This window comes from Glycine soja, chromosome 1 (assembly GCF_004193775.1).
Source record: "Glycine soja cultivar W05 chromosome 1, ASM419377v2, whole genome shotgun sequence".
Taxonomy (NCBI): Eukaryota; Viridiplantae; Streptophyta; class Magnoliopsida; order Fabales; family Fabaceae; genus Glycine; species Glycine soja.
This window is the reverse complement of record NC_041002.1, coordinates 53,048,377-53,074,704: the sequence shown is the minus strand read 5'-3', so window position 1 is coordinate 53,074,704 and position 26,328 is coordinate 53,048,377. Positions and strand designations below refer to the sequence as shown.

Sequence of the window (26,328 nt, the reverse complement as noted above, 5' to 3'; positions counted from 1 at the left end):
TCCCCTGCTGAATGTATGATGGAGTCATTCCTTTTCCAACTCAAAAAGTGACCAACTCCGATAAATACTACACATGCAAGTACAAGCGGGTTGGTCTCAAGAAAATGCGGCTACCGAAGGACATAATCTATAAATGCGTATGCTTGGGCTTTGAAATCTTAAATTAAGTTACATTAAGCTACTGGCTCTCTAAAAATAAGTTGATTTTGAAGATTATTAATTTTGTGTAATAAAGGTTATTAGTAAGATTAAGTTTGTTATGTATAGATAAGCACATTTGTTATATTTGTTTTAACATCTTGATATAAGTCTTCTTGTATTAGAAAAACTTTTGATTTTCTCTGATTACGGGATATGTTTCGTTTATTGTTGTATGATTTTAGATTTAATATAATTTATATTTTTTCCCAAAAAAAGTTACATTAGCCTAGCTGAACAGAACATTAACTTAAATTAAACAAACTCTATTTGAAACATCTTTTAACCATGGGAGTAACGGGTGTTGAAAAAGTACCACGACACAAGTTCGTTGATTGGCATTTATCCACGAAAATGAAATTATTTTTTTCACTTGATATTTTGATGCTTTTTTCATAGGATAAAATTATGCGAAAACTTTGTATTTCTTTCATAAACACTAACTTAAAATGCTGTTAAAAAAAACTACAGAAAAAAATGTTCGCAGTAAGGAATCTCGTAAAAAATCAACATAAAAAATATTTCTTCTCCCCGTCAACATAGGGAATGATGATGAAGAAGGATGTCCAAGTTGAGTTGAGTTTATTGCTAGGGGTGCACAACATAGATTCTGTGGGCACGTGATCTAAAGCACTGCCAGCTCTACGGGTTTCTAGAAAATCCCCATTTTCAGATTTAACATAATTCAAAAGTTTCCTGGAGGATTAATAGTTTAATACTACTTGGGTGGCGTGCTAAAGAGTAAAGAAAGAAATTTTGTTTGATTTTCGGTCATTCTCTTGTAAGGCAAAGGGTATTTGATTACTTGTTAGAAACGGCATCAATCTCAGTCGTCTAAATCAATTTATATAAGTGAATTAAAAAGGACGCTGTTTAGTGTTCGATCGAAGTGCTGGTACGGACTATATATAAATCATTAATTGTTTTACATTTAAAATAATTTTATTATCCGTAATCCAATTCCAACATAATTATTTTCAATAAAAATTCTCTGTGGTCTATAACAAAGTTAATTTATGTTCAATATTTTGAAGGAAAAGACTCAATTCGAGAAAGAATGTCTTGCGCAAAAGAGTACATGCGGTCTCTATGTAACAACAATTTACATTTTGTTTCTTGATTAATGATTTGAACAACAGGTAAACAAAATTTAAGCAATGTATTTCTAGAATTACATATACCTATTTGGGAAATATATCTTTAAAACTATGATTTATAATCCAGAAGATATACTTCCAAAATAAATATATATTTTTTTAATAAAATATCACTTAAGAATTAAAATGATTGACAAAAAATAACAAAAAAAATAATAAACACTTATATTATATCCATATTTATTAGTTTTATTTTTATTTTTTTAAGTAATATTTTATTGAAATATATATATATATTCTGAAAGTATATCTCTCGAACTATGAATCATAGTTTCGGAGATAAATTTCTAGAATATGTATATATAATTTTGGAAATACATTTTAAGAAAACAAAAGAGATGTATTTCTTTAAGAAAAAGGGTATAATGGGTAATTAAGAGGTAGAAAGGGGGTATGGAGTGCACTTATGAAAAACGGGGGAGTAAATAGAAGGAGCCTACATATTAGGGGAAAGCCCATTCAAGCATTTTATTTTAATCGAGAGTCCAGTCTGTTAGGGAAAAGTCCATTCTTCATATTACTATTCTATCCATACCTCATTCTTGTTTAGCCGTTGTTATATCCACTTCTCTTCTTTGTTTCTCCACTTCCCTTTTCAATTTGTTTTCCAAAAACTACACTCTCCTATTTACTTAGAAAAGGAGAGTGGATTAGCAAAAAAAGGAAAGTAAATATAAGTACCTTGTGTTTTGGTCATCAGGGAGGAGGTGGGGTACCCAATTCCTCCTTGTATTCTGAGATGGGCTTGAAGCCCGTAATGCTCCTATTATATCAGCAAGGATGTTTCTTCCTCAACTCCACAAATGTTTTCTTGCACTTTTTACATTTTGAAAAAACTAATCTAAAATGTAAAATTATATTCTGGATTGTAAAAGGGGTGGCGCCTTACATTTCAGAAATGCTAGAATATAAAATTACATTCTAAATTATGCCTTTTTGGAATATAGGGCTGCAGGAAGAAATTTATAGGGCGCAAAAAAAAAAAAGCCTCAAATGAACCTACAAAACTTATTCAATATTTTTTATGTGTATATCATTAGTTTGATAATAGCATCATTTTTTTTTTAATTCTACAAATATTTTTAATGGAAATTTGTAATAGAAAAAATAATCTCGGTATTATTATTTGAATTAAAAATTTAATTATATATATATATATATATATATATATATATATATATATATATATATATATATATGCGCGCGCGTGTGCGTGTAAATAGCTTATGCACTCATAATCCTACGAAATTGCTTATTTCTTTTATAATAGTTCCTATAAATTTAATTTTTAAAATTATTAAAAAATTAAAATAAATCCTAAAGCTAAACATTATCAATTAAAGTATCAAATTTAGTTATATTAAAATTATATAAAATTGGACTTCGAAATTATAATTCTCAATCAACAACAAAAATCATATTCCCATCGGCCAGATTGGGTCATTAAACTTGGTTAAGAACCAAATTCATTTCGAATTTGTAATTTTAATTTTAAAAACTTTTTAATGTCTCAATTATAATTTGAATATCCAACTCTAATTCTGAATCTAAATTTCTTGCTTAATTTCACTGGTCAAACGGACATTTAAAGTTTTTAAAATTTTAACGTAGGACCCAAAATATTCATAAAAAACTAACAGGATTTAAAAAAATCTTTGAACGGTTGAAGCATGAAGACGGGTTCGTCTTCTACTAGTTGGCGGTGGGGGCTAATTGTGTGGGTATGAGCAGCTCCATCTTGTAATCTCACGGGCAATTATTGCATTTGCAGGACATCCTTTCTGGCTTACACTGATGGTTTCATGACTCCATGGCTCCACTACAGCAACCCAGTTCTATCACCAACACCACTATGTACCATATGCTACTGTGGGATCATACATATACCAACCAACCAGAAAACCTATTGTTGTTATACATTATAGCCGTTTAACGTGTGTCGCATAAATTATTGGATTGAATTTTGATTATTGGGTAATAAAAATATAATTTATTATTTTCTTTCTTCCGTTATAATGATCGATCGTACAAGAAAAAATAACTGTTATTTTAGTTTCTAAATATAATTTTTTTTATTTATATCTGTTATAATATTAATGGGAGATCACGAAATTTATAAATACATTATTGATAATATAAATTTAATTTTATAAAATTGTCATTTTATTTATTTATTTTTATCTGTATGAAATAATCTAAGATAATTATTATTTTGGGATGAAGGGAGGAGATAGTTGTGCATTGTATTTTTTTATTTGTTAAACTATAAATTACCAAGAAATCAAGTCCTTTTAATAATTTAACCGACGCTAATTAGCAACTATATATACGATTAAAATGTAGTTACTTTTAACTTTGATTGTTGCAACTAACTTTTTAGAGTTAGGTTATCATGTATTAGTTTTTTTAATAATTGGTTTTCATGTATAGGTAGCGTAAATCTTTTAATCGTCAATTACTTAAAAATTATGTTATACATAATAATTTATAATTATATGACAATATAAAATATATGTTACTATCAAGGCATTTTAATTAAATTCAAAATGTAATTCTAACATATTACCTAATTTAGGTATTTTTAATGATTTATCCTTTTCAAAGTTCAATCTTACTTGAAAGTCAATTTAAAGATTTATTTTGTTCTAAAGTCTTTTCTTTAAGTAAAAAAAAAATAGCAAGTTTCTCACTAAATGCTTGTATTAATTGGTATAAAATTTTTATAATCTCTGAAAAAAAAATGTAATTAATAGTCAATTTTGTTAGTTAAATATTTAAATAGAAGACTTTATTATTCATGTTAATCATACAATATTTAAGTACAATTATTTTTTGTATAAAATATTTATAATCTCTGAAAAAAATAATTTGAAGTTAGTAAACTTTTAATTGAAAGTATAAGTTAATAAACTTGAACATCTAGAAAGATAAATAAAAATAAATTGTTAGTTTAAGTGATATTGAATTTGATTTTTTTAAGTAAAATTTTAAATTTAAATATTATGGATGAAAAAGATATATAATTAGAATGAGATATTGTCAAATAAGTATATAAAAATAAAAATATAATACATTGTCATCATTGTTTAGTTAAATATGAAAATATCCATGAAGAACATGATCTGTTTTTTTGTTTTACACTTAGACTAATGAAATAATGATCCGCCCTAATCAACGTTGAGATGTCTCACGCGGGTCCAGACTGGGCGAATCGTAGAGCAACAGGAAAAATGTTGTTTGGTTCTGGAATACGTTGGGCCCCACTCATCTCAGCCTAGGGAGGGAAGGGTCCTCTGTTTATAAATCTTCTCACTCGCTCTATTCTCAAACTCAAACACACTTCTATAATGGATCGGAAAAGCCTCCTCTCCCTCGCAATCATCGCCATTGTCGTCGCCGCCGTCGGAGGACAGTCTCCAGCGGCGGCGCCCACCACTTCTCCTCCGGCTGCCACCACCACTCCCTTTGCATCCCCAGCCACAGCCCCTTCTAAGCCAAAATCACCGGCGCCAGTTGCTTCTCCCACGTCATCATCTCCACCAGCTTCGTCCCCCAATGCTGCAACCGCAACCCCACCCGCTTCATCTCCCACAGTAGCATCTCCTCCGTCTAAAGCTGCCGCTCCAGCTCCGGTGGCTACACCTCCCGCAGCCACTCCTCCTGCGGCTACACCACCGGCAGCCACACCTCCTGCCGTGACTCCAGTGAGTTCGCCGCCAGCGCCAGTTCCGGTGATTTCTCCACCTGCTCCTGTTCCGGTGAGCTCTCCACCTGCACTCGCACCGACAACTCCCGCACCCGTGGTAGCACCCAGCGCTGAGGTTCCGGCACCCGCTCCCAAGTCAAAGAAGAAGACAAAGAAGAGTAAGAAGCACACTGCACCAGCACCGTCGCCGTCATTGCTTGGCCCTCCCGCTCCTCCGGTAGGAGCTCCGGGATCAAGCCAGGATTCCATGTCTCCTGGTCCAGCTGTATCTGAGGACGAGGTACGCCTTGTGTTCTTTTAAAGATCTCACATTCACTACTAAGATCATCAAAACTAAACGGTGTATATAAGTAGCAGATAATTCTTATTGTATGAACTGATGTTTGGATTCAGTTGAACTAAAATTCAAATTTTAAGATAATTAATAACAGAGTCTATAGTTGAGTTATTGCAAATTTTATGTTTGAGATGTCCAGTCTTAGTCTTGAGGGGTCGTGCCTCTCACTCACTTGAGTTGGGTTAGTATATTACTTTTAACTTTTACTGTTTGTGCAATTTGGGTCAGATCTGCAATTTACAAATGTACTCTCAGATCTGAGGATTGACATGAGACATTGATATGCTTACTTGACTTTAACTTCAGTTGAGGTTTTTTAGTTGTCTTCAACATCATGGAATTAGTTAAGGTAGATTTGGTCATTTCGTTAGTTTAGTCCCTTTTATCGAAGGAAAAAAAAAAGAAAAAAGAAGAAGAGCAAATTATAAATCCTTCTTTTAGAATCCAACAAGATATTAGCAAAAGTCATGAAATGTTAATAAAATCAAAGGGTTCAGTTGCTGTCGGAATGTATCATGCATTGGTCGTGATGTCAATTATGTCTGTGTCACAAAGCAAGTTAATTACACCATAGTATAGTATGTAAAATGTTAAAGGAGTGAATAATGTTGGGATCTTAAATTTCTACGGTTTCTGTTTTACAGAGTGGAGCTGAAACCATCAGGTGCTTGAAGAAGGTCATTGGATGCTTAGCCTTGAGCTGGGCTACCCTTGTTTTGTTCTTCTAGAGAAGAGGCTGAGGCTTCATTGCTGCTGTTACATAGTATTATTGTATCATTTATTGTCTTTTTTGGACCCTGTCGGGGGGCTAAAATTAAATTTATTACCATTGTTTTCTTCAATCTCTTATTACTTTATAATTGATGATGTTTGTTGACACTATTATTATTTTAGTACTCCTTGCTCCCTTGCTTCGTGTTCGTGCATGTTGTGCTTTACCTTGGGATTGCTTGAAGAGGGTAGGCACCGACACAAGGATGCCTTTCTATTTTTATTTTTTTATTCTACTTGAGTTTGTGGTAAACATTCTATTCTTGTTTCTAGGTTTAACGGCCTCGGCTAAGATTAAAAATTGATTGGTAGTGACATGATTCTTTTATTATATGAATGTCACATTTATTTTAAAAGGTCATTTGTAATTTACTTTTATATATATATATATATATATATATATATATATATATATATATATATATATATATATATATATATTTAATACGAAGAAAGAACAAACTATATGTTATAATTTTGATTATTACATGATTTTTATAATTTAGTATAGAATGTGATTTTTTATTAATTTAATTGTTGAATTATATGTATATATTATTGAGTCAAATTTTGTCAAAATTGAACAAGAAAAACATAATCAAATGATTTATATTTTAGTATATTTTGAAATATTTGTATTGCATCTATTTTAATTTATATGAATAATAAGGTAACAATAATTTTGGATTAATATTAAATTATTAACTACATTTTAAATAAAATATTAACTAAAACAAATAAAAAAGCAAAAAATAAGAAACTTTAAATTAAATATTTTTAGTAAAATGTATAATTTTAACTTTATTATATAATTATTATTTAAATTATTTAACAATTAAAATATTTTTTTAATAAATATAAAAAATGAAGGTATAAAAAGAATTTCTAACTATAACATTGTAGATAGATAATATGAAGTGAAAACTCTTAATTATTATGATAAATAAGAATAATAAATATAAATAATTAAATCACATTTGAATGGTTAAGATTTAGTAGATCAATTATATATCGTATTAAGCATCCCTCATATGCAATGTACATGTATGCAACAAGAGTAGTTACGTGATTTGAAGGATTAAATGTTAGGTGGTTATTGACTTGAAGATCATGTTTAAGGAGTAGGCCAAGCATAGAGTTGGCATTAAGTGGTTACTGAATGTGGTGGATTTCGGGCAATGTTGCTCAACCCTAATATCATTCTAAAGCAAAACAACTACATGTTTGGAAAATCTTTTACACCTCCAAATATCCGTTTGCTTCTAAAGATACAAAGGGGTTCCTCCGGTGAAATTTCGTTCATGTCCAACGAACGAATTCCCAAATATGCACTAATTTATTTTAGATGAATATTATTGGATCAACCAAAAATATCGACAACAACTTAATGAATCTTTCTGATGTCTATTTGTTGAAATCAAATGCCGTACGTCTTTTTTCATTAGCCCCGTCTAACTTTATTCCACACTTTGTTTTTGTTTTCTTCGAGTAGATGGTAGACCTAACTTTATCATATAATTATGCGTCGTTTTCATGGTATGTAATTAAGGTTCAACCAACTTACAGGCGCCAGCTTGCACATTCAGTAATCTTAGGGTCCTAACTTCTCTGTTTTGTAATTGTGAATGAGAAAAGTGAAGCAAATATTCAGATGAAAGTTCTAGAGATTTGCCACACAAATTCGGAGATCCCCTCGGATCATATATGTAGGTGACAATTGACGTAGCCTTGTTTTGTACTACTTGTTGTCTGCCCCAGAAAATGGCCATTATCAGTATAAGTCTCTTTTAATAGCTAATGCAGGTCACCATTTTACTTGCACGTGTTAGGCCTGGCTTACAAGAATTAAAAGCATGCTCGGCTTTCACTATCAGATTCAGATGGTATATTTCTCGTGTAATATGGAAAATTTCTCTGTTATTTCTTTACCTGCACTGCACCCATATGAATTTGTTTTGCGGCTAGTGGCCACAAATTTATTTGCTGTGGGGTAATGTCTTTTTTCAGTTAAGGACAAGACTATCTTTAAGCGCAAATCTATCGGAACTCACATTTTTGCCTTTCCTAAGTTTCCTTCGGTAGGACGAAACGATCAATGCCAAAATCGCACTCAACGAATTTACTTTTTAGCCACCAAGGCAACTGGTAAAAAAGGAGCTTATAGTTTTTTTTTCCCAATGGCCTTGCCTTAAATAAAGTAAATTCTTTACATTTATTAGTCAGACAGAAATAATTCAAGCAAGTTAAAACGATTCCCAAGTGTTCATATAACTTGGTAATCATGTGATGATAAAGAATAATTGGGTTCCAATAGGATTATTGGTACGACGATGACAATACCCGTGTAAAAGGAGAGTGGATGTATCTCTGCAAATCAGAATTTGAATATCATTTTCACACTCATTGTTGGTTGATAGTATATAATTTTTATTTGATAGTGTACGTTAACAGGTTTTTTTTATCAAATAATGCAAATTGCTTATAAAAAATTTATAGTTCGTTAACCAATATAAAAATTGTGTATGTAAATGATGTTCAAGAATCATTTTCTGGCACAAAACAAATGAGGTCGTGAACAAGCTGCGGTCCAAGTCTACCAAAAATAAAGACTGGCCAAGCGCTGCTTCATTGTGGTAAAACATGAAAAATATTCCACAAATCTGTTTCCTTAAACTAATGATCTCATATCTAAGTAGGCAAATGAAATTGCATCACAATATTGTCTAAGTTATTATTATTGAGGGATCAAGTTACTTTAATAATAGTTTTTAAAAAATTATTTATCATCATCATTCAATTTTTAAAATTTAATGATTATAAGGAGTAATTAATCTTAATCATTAAATTTTAAATAAATAAATAATAATGATGTGAAATAAATTTATTAATATTACTCCTATATTAATTTGATCTCTCCTCATTATTAAATATTAATTTTTTTTCACTATTAAACTCAAGTTTAAAACTGAGAAATCATTAAATTTCAACTTATTTAATTGAAATTCAACAAGAATTATTGAGAGAAAAACTTATATTAACAAAATAGTGTATAAATGATTCTCAATGACTTTTGAGGGGTCTCGACTCTTCCACAACAATCTAAATTTCCTTTCAAATCACAAGATAAAATCTCCCTCTCAATCCCTTTTCTTATTTATAGGCAACATGTATTGTTTCTCTATTTATCTCAACCCACAACTATCTAATTCTCTGATTATTCTCCCAACTACTATGAGGTTGCATATCATTATCATTATCTTCAACCATAACCACATCATATAATTTTATTGTTACTAATTACTAATGATTAGTAAATAGACTGCGATACAAGAATGAGGATTAATTTCATTGAACCAAAATTAGAAAAACGTGAACAGAAAAGTAAGATATAAACCAAGCAAAATGCAATAAAAACTTCGTACCCCATTGCCCAGAGGCTCTTCGCTATGCGAAGGTATGGGGGAGGGATGTTGTACGCAGCCTTACCCTTGCATATGCAAAGAGACTGTTTCCGGATTCGAACCCATGACCAATAAGCAAAATGCAATAACTAAACAAAAAATATAAACATTACCCCCCCCCCCTCCCTCGTGATTCACCGCTATATATTACAATGATCACAAACAAAATTGCGTTTGCAGATGATACAACTTCTAAAGAATTCTTTATATACATCTATGGGGGTTTCATTATATCATGATAGACAACTCGATTTCTTAGAAACCAAAATCTTGATCCGTTGTATGACTATATGATTGTGTATATTGCTCACGCATTAATGGACTCGAATATGCCAGCCACGCTAATCAGGCAAACCATTAAGCAGTGGTAGTACAAACGAAGCTCATAATGGCTGAAGTTCCTGCTCTTGAACAGCTACATCAACTGGCTTGTATGAGTGCTCAGCTTGCTGTCTTTTTTTCCAAATTAAGAATATTCCTAAGGTTGATATTCCTAGAACGAATGTAAGCAAAACAGCTAAAGCCACAACCAAATAATATTGCTGCCACCAAGTCCTGCATCATTTCAGAAAGAAATGTCATACAACAATTTATACATCATTTTGAGTCTTCCTCTCCAACCAATCATTTATTACATCTTAAATTTCACTCTCTTTTCTCTCTTTCAGTATGAATCACAAGATTCTAATAGTTATACAATCATATATAGATAGTTAACATTAGTTTTATTAAAATTTATTCTTAACTATCTATGTATTGTTTTTGTTTAGCAAGATTGGTTCTCACTCATTTTCACCTAATATGCTCTACAAATGCACACAAACATATATATAACAATTATATAAATACATGAATATTGGTATGTATAAGTGTGAAAAGGCATGCGTTTTTACAAAATATCAGATGCAGAAAGGAACACAAGTAACCTCAAGCATGAAATTTAATAGATTAGGGCATTAGATTTTCCAACCAATCTGAATGTGTAAAACTAGGAACCTCAGTATTGCATGCAATATAAATAATAAAACAGGAAGTTATGCAAACACAAGTAAACGATGGTAGGAGAGAAAATTTTCTGACTTTTCCTTTCAAGAAAAAATTTACCGTTTCAATGGAGGCTCGGCATTCCAATCAACTAACTTATAACTTCCAACTGAGTTAGGAAGTTGCATACGATGTTCAGAAAGCCGGGCAATCATACTCTGTTACATTGAAAATCACCATTAAATGGGAAGTCTTCACAAAAATGCAAATGCACAAATGTTCACTTACCATTGCAGTAGCATTAGAAAAGAAATCAGCATATGGCCTCGGTGTTATGACCCATTTAGAGAGAGAACCATTTCCAAGAGAAGAAAAATTCATTAAGTGAACCTGTAAGCATTCCAGCCAAGAATGTTATTATCATAAAGTAAAAATACACACAAACAGGGAAAAATTAGCCAAACATGCATATTGTTCTCTAGGTATTTTGGAAAGTTGCCACATGACAAAAAGTCTAAAATCTATGACCTCTACCCAAATTCCAACCCACACCATCCAAATGAGATTGCCAAGGTTATATCATGAATATTGTTAATTAAACCCTTAGGTTGCACAAAAATTATTGATTATAATTAAAGATGCAAGTATGCAACCAGATTTTCTGCACTTCAGTGACCATTTTCTAACCTGTGAACTATTAACATCTAATTCATGAGCAATGAGTCCAGTCAATTCTGTGATGTAAGGCTTCATATCCATGTAGCTGATGTTAAACGAAATAACAACTATTATTTGAGCAATTTGGAGTTCACCTGCACATTTAAATCAATGAAAGCATATTAGTCATCAGTGAGCATATAAATCACAAAGAAATGGCAATAATTTCTGAAAAAAAAGATAAAATAAAAAACACAACGAACTATTTTATCAATGTGTGACATCTGATCCATGTTTGAACTTGATATCTCTGCGTATTCCTTAAAATAAAATAGAATATCAGCAGCTCATAATACCTAGCTGTAAATTATACTGTGATGGAGATGGAGCAATAGAGGGCTCAAATGATTTGGTTAAATTTGTTCCCTCAGATTTTGGAGGCAACAAGGGTGGTGGGGCATCTGACACATGTAGTCTTTCCCATAACTCAGAACAATTAGTTTTCCAGAAACCAATTTTTGTATGCTCACGATCATACATTACAAGAGTGTTACGAACAACAATACCTACACAAACAAAAGAATTATCACTAAAGTATTGCACAAACCCATAACTCTAACAAAAATCATAGAGGAACAATACTTCAAATAAGGGGAAGTACGAAATGGCATGAAATAACCTATACTAAATAAGCTATACCTCCTAAAAGAGTAGTTGGATCATTGCCATTTGAAAAAACCCCTAGACAATACGCACCTCGCACTTTTGAATGCTTCATAAAAGACAGCCACATGAAAAATAGGGATAAGAAAATCGATCAACCCAGAAACACAACTAGAGATAATAATGATTTTACTACATAACTAACCCGAAACAAGTAATTTTCAGGAGACAGTGACAACTTGTGACCATTTCCAAATACCATTTCAACCACCGGAAAGCTTTTAGAGATTTGAGAGACATCACTGAAATACAAGTAAACTCAACTGTTAATTAAGCAGCAATCATGTGTACATTCACTCCTTAATAATGCCAGACTTACATTTCTGCACCAGAAAAACATATATCATTATAACGTGGATCTGGACCACTTATTCGCTTCAACGAATGTGTTTCCTTCATAATCTGCATTCAGATAAATACATAATCATAGTCATCGGTCATAAAAGATAAAATTTATATGTTATACAGAATACTTGATTTTATATTGCAAACAGGATATTTGATTTATGATGCAAAAATAAGATAATTAATAAACAAAACCATAAATGATGATGAGAGAACAAAAAGGATTCTCCATGAATCCATGATACATGGCACATACATTTGACTATACAATTGAATTTTCTAAATACAGCATTGTAAGTGATAATCTTAAAGCATTATCACTTAAGTGTTGTTCCGAAATTAATGGTTAACAATGACTGCTAATATTGTATCACATATTGATTGGAAAACTCAATGAGACTTTGCAAAAGAAGCATGCTAAACTTCAAGTATTTAGATATCATAGTATACCCAATAACCAAAGATTTTTAAAATTGTACTGTAAAATTAAAGTTAACTTATCAGAGCAGCAAAAGAGGAATCTATTCAGAAAGGTTAAACAGCACAATGTTTTGGCATCCCATTAATGAGATGTAATGAACAAACAACCATCCAATAATTTTTATAATTGTACTGAAAAAGTAAAGTTAACTTATCAAAGCATCAAAGTAACTTTGCCTAAGTGCATTGCATAAATCTTCACTAAATTAAAAAATAAAATAAAAAATTCGAGGAACTTAAAACCTCCAACTCCATTTATCACCTATCCTTTAACAATTTTATTCTATTTCCACACCTCATTACACATGAAAGTCAAGGTTTTTAGAAAATATCTGAGATTAAAAATTCTAACTCAAAAAACTTTCTCCAGTAATATTTATGAGAAAGAACTTACAGCATGTTTAAATGCAAGAAATGCAGATTCTGGTAGGTATGCATAAGTTGTGCCACTATCCAAGACAGTTCCATGTTTTCCATCAAAAACCTTTGGGTTTAAATGCAGTCGCTTCCCCGCAACATGTATCTCCTTCAAATCAATATTGTAATATGGACTGTCGCCATCCCGAAACTAGAGTAAATGTGTGAGATTAATCAAATGCATTTGTTAAGAAAATGCATGACATCTCATATCTATGAAATAAGAAATTTGGCACACACCTTCGAACAGGATCTGAACGTGTAAAGACCATGTCAGCTGGGGGAGATATGCCACCAAGAACCATAGCACCACCACCAACACCCATTCCACCATAGCACAGTGAGAACGAATCACTTATCACCTTTTTCTCAACCAGTTGGTCCATAATACTTAGATCTCCACGGCCCAAACCCATGATGCCATCAGCACGCTGATTATAAATATCACCAGTCTCATCATTTTCACAGCCAAAAATGGCACGTTGGGGGGAAAGCTCAGTCTGATTTCCAAAGGATACAACATCCTCACCAAGGGCCCCACTGCTAGTACTCATTTCAGCATACCGTCTCTCATACGTGCACTGCTTCCTGTCATTGTCACAGTTGCACTGCCATGTGCATTTAACAGGTTGATAGGTTTCTGAATCTTCTGGTCGGAACTTTGGATCCTGTTAAAATAAAATTGGGCACACAAATTTACTTCAGATAAATTAGATGAGATACACAGGCACAGGCACAATAAATTCCAAATAAAATCATTTTTTTTACATCTATTTGAAGATGAAATAAATGATATTCTGAACAAACTAAACATGCAAGAGGCATAAGCAGTCTACCATGCAACATTAAAGGAGTGTTTGGCAGTTGGTAGAAGTGAAATTTGGAGGAATAAGAATGAAACTGTGTGTCTGGGGTTTAGACTTATGTTGTGTCTGAACTTGTCATCAATTTTCACTCCTCCCCATTTCCATTTTCACATATATACAAAGCATGCCAAGAGTATATATATGAACAAAATCATATAACCCCTTATACGCGTATTTTTCTTAGAATTTGAGCTACTCAACCCCACAAAACAGCTCAAGCCTTATAAGAATTACATTGGTATATACCTCTAATTGATGTTAGATCTCAACAGTCAACACACCCCTTTAGGCTACTCACACTCAAGACTAGACATTCAGAGTGTGGACAAATGCGGACCAATAACAACACCCTTCATGCCAAGCAATAGACATCTAGAGTTTAGACAAATACGAGTGGCCCAATAGCAAATCTATAGTAGATTTTGATACCATCTTAGAATTTAGGCTTAAGCGTAACTCATCTCAACAAAATCGGCTTGTAAGGTGAGAGTTGTCCTTACTCCTTATAAGGACCATATTAGTCATATCTCTAGTTGAGTTGGCATCTCAATAATTTTTATAATCACGAGTCATATCCACAATCAAATAGCAGCTTCTTTACACAAAATTAATAATCAATCAAAATAAACATTAATTTATTGATCCAAACGTGTAGGGGTAGTAGCTGGAAGCATCACCTGGTGGCTACCACAGTGTCTACAAGTAGAGCACGGAACATAGGTAACAGTACTCCCCGTATCAACAATAAGAGCAAACCTCTGCGGAGGAGTGCCGATCCAAAGCCGCGCCGTATAGTAGCTACTCCATCCAATTTCCCAAAACACACACACATAATTAACAACAACAAAAAAAGCGAAAACTATTTTGGAAAAAAAAAAAAAAGAGGAAGCGAGGGAGTGAAAGAGACTAACCCGTTTCGAAGGAGATCATCGTACAGTCTCATGCGAGCGTTGGGATGGTGTTCTGAGTCGGATTCCTTGAGTTGACGACGTGGATTAAAGTGAGAGAAGGAAGAATCGGGAACGGAGTGATGTAGGGGGAGAATCATGGCAGGGCGAGAGCCCTCGTGATGAGGACTTGGTAAGAGTAACACGTTGCTGGAGTCACCGGAGACAGGTACCCACCGCGCAAGGGATAGAAGTAGGGAGGCCATGGAGATTAGTTGAGTCCATAGCGACGCCATGAGCCTAACTGGTCCGAGCGGTGGCACGGATCGAAACGAGACAGGAAGTGAAAACTGAAGAACCGATGGAGAAAAAACGAGTCTCACTAGCCTGTGCTGTGTTGTGACGGAAACTAACAATTTCCATTTTTGCTTTATTTTTTTGTTTATTTAAGGATAAGTAATTATTTTTGTAGTACATTGACAAATTTATTTCCCACAAATCATTTAAATTTTAGTCTTCAATGGGAAAAAAAATATACAACTCTATTCATCCATTAAATTGTATCATGGTGGTTATTGAAAGAGCCTACCTTCCATATTCAAGGATGAATTTGTCACTATTTTATTTATAAAAAATTATTTATCCAACATATAATTTAATCTTTATCTTTTTATTTGATCTTTATCTTTTTTTTACTTCACAAGTATAACTAGACATGATAATGGGACGGAATGGGTAAATCCCTTACCCGACTCCCCAGCTTATCCTCATACTATATTTACGACTGGTTTAAGTTTATTGTTTCATTCCCGTACTTGTTAGAGTTATCGCGTATCCCCAATCTCGTCCCATACACAATTCAAATTAGAAAAATATTTTTTTTGTAAAAAAAATATTAAAAATTTGATTTTAGAAAAATAAATTGATTGTTAAACATTTATTTTTAACTACTTATATATCAATAAATTTATTATAGCGCGTATGTCTACAAAAATAGTTAAGAAAATAATATTAACTTATGTAAAAATTCTAAAATAAAATTAACTAATAATAAAAATTCTATGTCTTTTGATTAAATTATAAAAAAATTCTAAAGATTTTAAGTGACGGGTGGGTTCGGGTTCAAGGTTGGGACGAGTCTAGTAATCCATACCTGCACTCGTATCCGACTTTTGGTTATCGAGGAAAACCCGAACCTGAATCCATACCCGGTCAACTCGGGTATTACCCGGATATGGATTTTCTTGTCATGTCTAAGTATAACATTATAATAAACATTTTAAAAAATAGAAAAACAAACATAATAATAAACATAATATTGATTAATAGGTTGTTTATTACTTTGAAATAATGTATCACGTAGATGATTTCATTAAGAGTAACATACATAGGTTAAACAGATAGATATATCTGTCACATTTTTTTCTTTCTTTCGAGAACTAAAATTTAAATTTTCACCTTTCAAAAATAAATTTGTTAATGCTCACAAAAATAAGTATTTATCCTTTATTTAATCTCTCTTGTTACCTAACTTACTATCAATTGCCCAATCATAATTTTTTTTAATAATTTTTATAACAAAAAAAAGTTATTCATCAACTATTCAATTACACCACATTTTCTATAATAAACTTATTAACTTTTAAAATAATTATGTTAAAATAATTCAAATGATGATTTATTATTAAATTTACATTATCCCTACATAGACATTAAACTCATAATTAAATGTAATAAAATTAAAAAAAAAAAACAAAATGAAATAAAAAGTTAAAAAAAAGCAAAAAAAAAACTTTGGGAAAAAAAGAAGAGAAACGTTCGTCCGAATATATTATTTTAAATAATTGAAAATATTTGAGAAAGTATATTAAATGCTTCTTACTTAATTCTTTAAAATACAATTAGCAAGACTCATTTTTAGAAAAATATTTAAATCTAAATTATGTAAAAAAATAATAATAATACTGAAATGTAACAGAGATTCTCTTACAGCATTCACTGCAGGTAAAAAAATGACTTATGCTTTTCATTTATTAAATTGGGTTTATCATTTTTCATTAGAGTCTTGATTTTATTAAAACAATATTTAATATTTTTATTTTTAAAAAATATTAAATATTTATTATATTTTAAATATAATATTTTCTGTTATTTTTTATTCTGCTTAAAATACTTTAAAATTATTTTTGTAATTAACTACATAAAACATTTTATAGGATTACTATGGAAGCTTCGTATATCAATGGGGTTGAATTTGTTTTTTTTATATACATATCAACGAGGCTAAATTTAAACTTTACTTTCAAGGAGATTTTTTTTTACTGCCAGGAGATAAAAATCATTGTAATATCCGGAAGAGTCTCATTTATATGTGCAGATTGGTTTGAGGAAGAAGGGGCTAGAAAGCTTATTTGAGGGATGAATGACTTGATTTCTCCATTTTCAATGGATTGAGAGATGGAAATCATTAATGGATTAAACACTTCAATTATTTTTTCTGAGATGTAGGCTTTTTTGGTACTGTAATTATGGATTTTTTTAAAACTTTAATTTTGATACTTACTTATATTGTCAATACTACTCTGTGAATGAGAATGCATGTCAAGGTGAAAAATATGAGTTTGTTATATATCGGTTCAAGTACGTTGAGGCCATATAAATCATAAGGAAGCTTCCTTTGGATGTCTTTTTTCTTGCCTATATTTTGAAAGAAATGTTATTGCTGTAATTGACATGGAATGAAGGGTGGAAATGGCATCATATTGGGGGTAGATGCATCGTCACATTCCCACTACACTTCCACAATCTTCTATGCCAAAATTTGGTTTGGACGCAAAGTAGCATATATTCCACCCACAACTTAAAAGAAATCCCAAATAGAGTGGATAGGGGGGGCCAGAGAGAACAATAAAGGGAACTATCTGTAACATCATAGTTTTAAAAGGTATCTCAACTACATTATCTCAATATCCAACGCATGCTAATAGCTGCATTATACATCGAATTTTGACAGAAATACAGATAAATCAACTCGTTTTGTTTAAGTATGACAACCAAGAAGGTACCACTGCCCTCTGCATCAAATTAACAAGCATGAGTAAACCTAAAAAAATCGAGGAAATGTACTTGTGAAAGCCTTCAGCGGCTAAGCATTTCCTACTCCATGGTTTTAAGGAATTGGAATTTGACTGCTCAATTCACTGTGGTAGCAACTGTCTTTGATCGGGTTAACCTTTGCCACGGTGTATAGGTAATGGCCCGTGAAATAAGGTAAAGTACAAATGCAACATACGCAGCTGTTAATACACACACTACAGTGGCAAACACTGCCCCATTCACTTCAGAAGAGAAGAATTCCAGCAATAGATAGCCATTTATCACTATCACCAGAGCAGCCACAAGCCAGGAAATAATCTGTATCCATATCATCATAAGAGAATCATGACTATTATACAATTAATCCAAACAAATAAAGCAGAAGATTCGGCAAAGGGGTGTTGGTCTAAATACATCCAAAGTCGACAGAAGCTACAGTTTAAGAACACTCACCAAAAAGTCAAAGCATCAAATAAACAACACTGTCTTAGCATCTTCAATATAGAAAACAACAAGCAGCACCGATGCACCCAAAGAAACATAAAAAGCAAAAGAAAAGAAACAAGAAGGGGGGACAAGAAAGGAATTCTTGAAACTACCAACTTCAGAAAGCATATAAGTCATTTTTGGGATATTTATCACATATATAAATATAAGTCATTTTTGGGATGTTTCAAGACAGCTGAATCACATGCAGTTTCCAAATGCAGCAAGATAAGCTGCATATTATGGGTTATTGAAAATACAGTTTTAAGGCAACGGGCATATGTTAAGAAGCGCTAAATAGACACTATTAAATACTTCTAATAACTTTAAATAGACAGTATTTAAATTACTTGTGTATTTCCATATAGTACACATTTTCTTGTTTTATAAAAACTTTCTATTTTTTGTCTTGTTAGCATGGGTCCATTGTCACACATTGAAAAACCAATGAAAATATAATCTCACGATGAATAATAATATACAACAAAAAGGATAGAAGAAACTATAGCTTTAATTTAATTACTAAAAATAACTTTGGAAAAGTTGTTTAGAAGAACAGCTTCATAAGGGGGAAAATTGGTTAAACTAGATCATGGACACTCCACTATCTCACCTTTTATTTCTCAAGACAGGACAGTAAAATCAAGCCACCCATTTGGCATCTTAAAATCTAATTCTGCATTGTAAGAGAAATCAGGTATACCGCATACCTTAGGTCAAATCTGAATTATCTCCTGCTTAAATAGCAAGACAAGAAAGGTCTGCATTCGAACATTTCTGAATTATCTCTCCACTATCCCTAGGTTTTATTAATTGATAGCCCATAAAGGAAGATAGAGATGGCAATTTTATATCCAATGAATCATAGTCTTCTATCAAATAAATAAAACTGATAACGGGCAACTGTTAAGTGGCCAGTGTGGCCAAAATTCAGATAAGGGGATAATATACCTTGAGGACAGGGCCAATTCTGAAACTGCCCATTATCTGTTCTTTGGACACCAAGCAAAGCAAGGGAACAAGTGCAAAGGGGATTTGAACTGACTGGAGAACATTAAGCCATTCATTCAGAACATCTAATGATTCCTCTGAGGTATCAAATATAAGAGCAACTATCATGGTTGGGATGATGGCAAAACTTCGTGTTATCAATGCCCTCATCCACTTTTTCAACCTTAAATTCAGAAAACCCCCCATGATAAACTGTCCAGCATATGTACCAGTAATTGTGCTACTCTGGCCGGCTGCTAACAACCCAATACCCCATATATACAGGATTGGGAATAGTCCACCCCCATACTTCTCCTGAAGGTACTGCCCTGCATTTACAAGACCAATGCTATTTGCTATTTCAGTACCATAAAAGCCCTTAGCAAACACAGTTGTGACAAATATATTAATGACAAAGGACACTATAAGGGCGATGGTGGACTCTATGGAGTAGTAATTAAGAGCTTCCTGAACACGGCCTTTCTTGCTGGGGTCAACCCTTCTTGATTGAACAAGCGCAGAATGCAAGTACACATTGTGAGGCATAATAACGCAACCCACAACTCCAACAGCTTGTTGTATAGTTCTGGAGCTAAGTTTAGGAACCAAAATACCTACATAGATAAGATTGAAGAATATATCAGAAATGAAGCACGTTAAATTATTCATCTGGTCCATGTAATTATCTTCATTTTTTGTTGTAGTCCCTATACGAGGAAATTGTAAGTTTTGTCCCTAAGTATGCATAAAAAAAGAATTCCTGGCGGTGTAAAGCCGCTACAAAAACTTTCTACGGTTATAAACAGTTACAAAAAAACTGTAGAAACTAAAACGTACAATCTTCTTATACAGAGACTAAAACTTTAAACGAGAACGAGTATATAGGGTCGAAGTGAACAGTTAAACCGAAAAGAAACTTACCAACAAGAACATCAACACCATTGGGCTTAGCTTCACCAAACATCCAAGCAAATGAGAGAGCCATTACACCAATAAGAACACCGAAAAACGCTTCCAGTTTCCTCACACCATAGTTCTCAAGAAAGAGAAAAATAAAACTAAAAAAATCAATCAAAGAGAAAGAAGTCAATTACTTGCTTAATTTGAAATACTACCATACATAGTTTAAGAAAAAGAATGAAAATTTCACCAATCAAAAGCTGTAATGACGACCCCGGCCCAGAGCGGAACGACGCCGTTACTGAGAATCCTGATAGCAATAGCGCTCCCAATAACCTCTTGTATGTCAGCGCCAATAAGAGCAACCTCAGTCATCAACCACAGAACAATCCTAGCCCATGTGGGATACTCTTCCCTGCAGAGTTCGGCTAAGTGTCTCCCCGTAGCCACGCCGAGCCGAGCCGATAGAAGCTGGATAAGAAGGCCCATAGCCGTGGCCCACATGAGGAGCCACAGGAGCGAGTACCCAGCAATGGCACCGGACTGAAGATCCCCCTCGAGGTTCCCGGGATCCAGAAAAGCGATGCTCATCAGAAACCCGGGCCCGGTGAAGAGCCACAGCTTCCGCCATGAGAACGGCGGCGCCTCCAAGTCGCCGTCGTGCTCGTCGATTCCGACCACCACAACCTTCTCCGAGGAATCGTAGGCTGTCTCTTCTTGCTCCTCCGATAACAGAGGTTGTTGGGTCTCTTGAGGAGGCATGGCTGGAACAAGTGGCGTTGCTTTAAAACCAGTCTCAGTGTACAGTCTACAGGGCGATTTTGGCGTTTTGGTAAAAGCGACACTGAAGAATAAGGTTTTGAGTTATATTTCCTTGCGGTCTCAGGATTGGAAATTCAGTTGCTTTTTTTGTTTTTTTTTTACGTCTCCCGCTATGTCTATTTATCGTTATTCTTCCAAGAGAACAAGGTTTCTTGCGTGAACACGTACGACTGTCTGAGCTGACATGACATGTCTGGCACCAAAATCATCAAGGTATATCTTCATTTTTTTCATTCTTTATATATATATATATATATATATATATATATATATATATATATATATGATCTTTTTTTTCTATTTGTTTTATGATCTTTTTTTTCTTGCATGAACACTGACCACGTACGACTGTTTTATGATTTTTTTTCTTGGCATGATTGTATGAACTGTTTTATGGTCTTGCTCTCCTACAATTAAAGTTTTTAACTACACAAATCTCATCCCTTCAAAATATTTTATTTTGTAGTTTTTAATACATCAGAAATATTTTTATTTTGTATTGAAATGAAGCATAAAATCTACTTTCGAAATTCGAAAATTAATCACCATTAGATGGAGGCTGCATCTTGTGCAGTTTAATTTGAACTGTAGGAGTTCCAGTTAGTTCCTTCTTTTAACGTCGTATTCGTCTACTTGTTATTTCTTTTTCTTTTTCTCACCTATTTCACATATGAGATGATCAAAGAAAAAAGTATAATTATAAATACTCTCTTTATTCTAAACTAATAATCAGCTTAAATATTGCTAAAAAAATCAAGTAGTAATTATTCAAAAAACACAAACACATGATGGGTTGAGAAGAGCAGAACGAGATGGGAGAATAGTAAGGCCCTTGCAAATGCCGTTTGAATCGGATATAAGTCCATACAGTGCATATTCCGTATTTGCATAACCTATCCAATGTCCCGGGGACGACTCCCGTATGTGTATTTTGCATTTTCTATTTTTGTTTAAAACGTCTATTCTGAAAATTATTTTTTATTGTTATAAAACATCATTTTTTGAAAGTAAAACTTTTTTTTACTTTTATGCAACACTTATTCCATAAGATATTTTTTTACTGTTATGAAATGTATATTTCAAAAGACAGTTATTTTTTTGCTGGTATGGAACACCTATTTTAGAAACTATTTTTTAATGTTACAAAATATCTATTCCAAAATGGTATAATATGAAAAGAGTAATTTGAGATTTTTCAAAATCTTGGAGGTGCGGTATTCAAATCCAAGTCCCGAAGCATGTAAGTAACTTATTGGGAGTTACTATTGGCTCCATGATAATTGCTCTGGGCTCAAGGGGTTGAGACTTTTTTTATTCCAAAAACACCCTCCCCATAAAATCAAGATTTTGTTATACAAAACGCACAACAGAATCGTGATTCCATTGTGTGTACTAGCAAAACCAACAACAAAATCATGATTCCGTTTTGTGTATTTCAAACCCCCAAAAAAATAGTATTTGAATTGTGATTCTGTTGTAGAAAAATCTATAGTGGAATTATGATTTCGTTGTTTTCTTTTTGAAACAAAAAAAAATCAACAAAATTATGATTCTATTGCCAACCATAACCCAAAAAAAATTACCAGAAGCATAAGGGAATGATTCGTTGGGGTTGGTGAGGAGAAGGGAAGGATAAGAAGGAACTCAAGAAGGAAGAAGGAGAAAGGAGAAGAGGGGTGCCACATAGAGGTTGAGGGAGGGGTTCACAATTTGAAATGGGGGTAGAATAGACTTTTCTCCTCTAAGTAGGGGCCAGAAATAATTTTAGTAGGACCAATACTAATACCCAACTTTTTTGCACTACAGTGCCGGAAGTAATATTTCATGAGTCAGGCCCAACAAGAGTATAACACGGGCCGATATTATTAACTAATACCTTCTCCCGTCCCTCTTATTCCAAATTATGCAAAATTGCAAACTGTTGAATGTCTGTTTTACAAAATTTAAATAAATTTCTTGTATTTTTAATTTTGTTTTTTTTTTCATTCAAATGAAGACACATAATATTTTTTATGAAAATTTAAGATAAATATTTACATGTTATCAATTTAATTAGAGAGTTTAATAAAAAAAATGTGATGGACTTTATATAAATAGTGTAAATTTGAGTAAGTAATACTAGTAACAGTGAATGTCTCTTAACATTTTTTTTCCTATAATCTTAGTCCAATAACTAATTTTGAGTATGTCATTATCCATTATTCTATTTTAGAAAACAAAATAAATTTAAAATATTTTATTATTGACTTTGAAATTTCATCTAAAATCTTTTATTATTTTATATTCCAAGATTAAAAAAATAAAAAATAAATGCTAAAAAACTAGCTTTTAATCATACTGAAAATTAGTATTCAAGAAAAAGTCTCTATAATATTCATTTGCATTAAATTAAACTCATGTAACCCATATTGATCTCCTTAGAAAAAACAAAAAGGAGTATATATATTCAAATAAGAAAAAGCATGAGTGTAGTTTAAGTATTGTAAGAAGGAAATGCAATTTCCTCGTAAAAAATGAAAAATATATATCATCAGGCGGAGGAAAGAATGAAAATATATATGATATATCCACTAACCAAAGTCATTATACACAAACGAATGAACTATTGCAATAGTCCAAAGCACAAGCATAAAATTAAGGGTTACCAGAAACTTGCATCATGTGTAACGTGGTCCAACCATTTCGGCATTACAACATTACAAAAGTGACAGAATCGAATAATAAAGCCCTCCATAATTCTTTCTATGCTTCTAGATCGAGAGAGAGATACAGAGCCCTGTTTGCATAAATGTAAAGAAGAGACAAGCCCTTAAAGGAAAAGAGGTAAGAGGTGACGCTGTCTGAGGCAAAGCAGTGGACAAACAAAGCAAAGAACACAGAGAGGTGGATAAAAGTTCCAGTAAAGGACAATAATGCACGTGGTCCATTTTTGTCTTTGTACAAAGCCTGAGCTGAAATTTAATGAATCTAACAATCTAATTGCTTTAGCCCAACCCAGTTGACATCTCTATTATTCAAGCCCTGCACGAGCTTTCTGGGCTCCTAATTACTCCAAAGCATGCAAACTACCCTGCTGCCGAAAAAAAAGAATTTCACTACCATTATGATGCATGTTATGTTATCCCTAAAGTTTATTGATATGGTTGTTTAATATCCATCAGATAGGACACTGGCATACAATATTGGAGTAGAATATACTCCAGGAAACTCAATTCACTATCATAATTTTTCATTTTCCAGCTTCCTAATGTCCTAAATGTATTTATTGATCAGTAGCTTCTTTATAATAAATCAAAATTAAACTCTTTCTCATAACTATTAACTTCAATCAACTTTATGCTATACTTTTATTTACTTTATGTTTTTTATTTTATTATTGTGAGAACTTTGCTGGTTTTAGATTCAAACCTATGATTGAAAACGGCCAGAGATTACTGATGAGCATCACCAGACAGGAAGACATTCAAAGATTTTACTTTAACAGCTTCCTACCACTTTAAAACCTTATTCCGACCACCAACAACTGCATTTAGGGTTGCCTGCTGTTCTATTCAATTAACTTAAAAAAGCTAGCATTTTGTGAGATGTTTTTGCCTCACTTTCAGACAACCTATTTTTCCCCTCATTTGGGGGAGGGGGGAGGGTGTGACAAGATAGTTTAAAAAGAGTTGCATTATTTGTATTCATGTTTAATAGATTGTTATTTTATAACTTACTGTTTAATTTCTTTTTATCATATCATTTATTTTATTTTAATTTTTCTTTTTAATTTTATGTATCTTTTAATTATAAAAAAGTTGTAAGAAAAATAAAACTACAGTCACAGGGAGAGACAGAGTTTCGAGGATAATAAAATTACTATTATTATCATGGTAGTCATCATGATCTCGTTTTTACTACAGTGTATTTCATTCGCCGTTATTCAATTAAACATGACTTGTGTGAAGCCTTCCCGTTTAAAGCTAAAGGTTATACACAGAAGCATCTGAACCCATAGTATACAATGCAAATTAAATTCTAATTTTCACTATTTTTTTATTCCAATTTTATTTTACTAACCTGACATTTTAACATTTTTACTGCATGCATATATCACTTCAAATATTTATCGATTTCGAGCCTAATATATATGTTTGGAAGGAAATAATTAATGAAAAAAATTACATAAAAGATTTCAAAATTGAATAATGAGGCAACTCGTCCGATCCAAATTAAACTTGACATATATAATGAGGCAACCATATATTTTTCATGTTTGCCTATATATTTATTTTTATTAATACTCAACTCAGCATCTCAAATTGGTAAATTAAAAAAATACAAATGTGATAAAATCCTGCCCCAGTATAACAATGAAAATATGACAATGCGTAATGCTGATGTTATATATGTACTCCCCCAACTCAAAGTCACCTAGTTATGGCAATCTTATTTACCAATTTGACAATAATACACTCAAATTTATTGATTTTGCTTTCTGAAACATACCATAAGAGAGATTTAACGGAATTCATCAAGGAAGTCATATTAAGCTTGTTGGAATATATATAGTACTATTTCTCTTCAGCCAGTGTTCAAACCGCTACATGTCTCTCCCTCTTTTTTAAGAATAATTCTTGTTATAAGTTATTTTTAAAATAATGTCTCTCTCTCTTTTTTAAGGAAATAATCTCTCTCTGTAAAGTTATCAAACAAAATAGTGTTAAAGAGAGTTACTCTCCAAATAATTTAATCTTCACTCATGATTTTAATATTTAAATATAAGTATTCTTTTGTTCCCTTTTCTTTTGGTTTCTTTAAAGGGCATTCAAGTACAATATTGAATCATAACTGCCACTTTTGTAGCAATGTGCATAGTAATACAACTCGTGTTGCATATTACTATTAATTAGTTAAATATGCTAAAGACGGTCAAATATGTTAACTAACTAGCTAAAATGTAAAAACCACTTTATAAGGAATTTGACATTCTTGTTTTCATTTTCAAAGCATATTCCAATTCCAGTTGGCCACACTTTCAAATTCTGTAGAAACGCAGAAAGAGT

General features: G+C 32.4%; 3 protein-coding genes across 3 annotated transcripts; 1 reads left to right on the top strand and 2 right to left on the bottom strand.

Annotated features, from left to right (window-relative positions):
* The first annotated feature begins 4,622 nt into the window (after positions 1-4,622).
* LOC114422124 (lysine-rich arabinogalactan protein 18-like) lies at positions 4,623-6,318 on the top strand. The gene is made up of 2 exons (XM_028388337.1): positions 4,623-5,341; positions 6,043-6,318. Exons 1-2 carry the CDS (start codon positions 4,703-4,705, stop codon positions 6,124-6,126), a joined length of 723 nt encoding a protein of 240 aa, XP_028244138.1. The 5' UTR covers positions 4,623-4,702; the 3' UTR covers positions 6,127-6,318.
* A 3,171-nt stretch (positions 6,319-9,489) lies between these two features.
* Positions 9,490-15,417, bottom strand: LOC114422114 (aspartic proteinase nepenthesin-1-like). The gene is made up of 12 exons (XM_028388325.1): positions 15,014-15,417; positions 14,780-14,900; positions 13,477-13,904; positions 13,214-13,370; positions 12,314-12,396; positions 12,140-12,236; positions 11,971-12,043; positions 11,628-11,837; positions 11,302-11,426; positions 10,903-11,004; positions 10,735-10,832; positions 9,490-10,185 (listed from the first exon to the last, which is right to left on the bottom strand). Exons 1-12 carry the CDS (start codon positions 15,283-15,285, stop codon positions 10,014-10,016), a joined length of 1,938 nt encoding a protein of 645 aa, XP_028244126.1. The 5' UTR covers positions 15,286-15,417; the 3' UTR covers positions 9,490-10,013.
* Positions 15,418-17,891: 2,474 nt separating this feature from the next.
* On the bottom strand, positions 17,892-21,464 carry LOC114422107 (metal transporter Nramp3-like). Its single transcript, XM_028388313.1, has 4 exons — positions 20,712-21,464; positions 20,483-20,619; positions 19,523-20,175; positions 17,892-18,403 (listed from the first exon to the last, which is right to left on the bottom strand). The coding sequence occupies exons 1-4, from the start codon at positions 21,221-21,223 to the stop codon at positions 18,182-18,184; spliced, it is 1,524 nt and encodes a 507-aa protein (XP_028244114.1). The 5' UTR covers positions 21,224-21,464; the 3' UTR covers positions 17,892-18,181.
* Between the last annotated feature and the right edge of the window lie 4,864 nt (positions 21,465-26,328).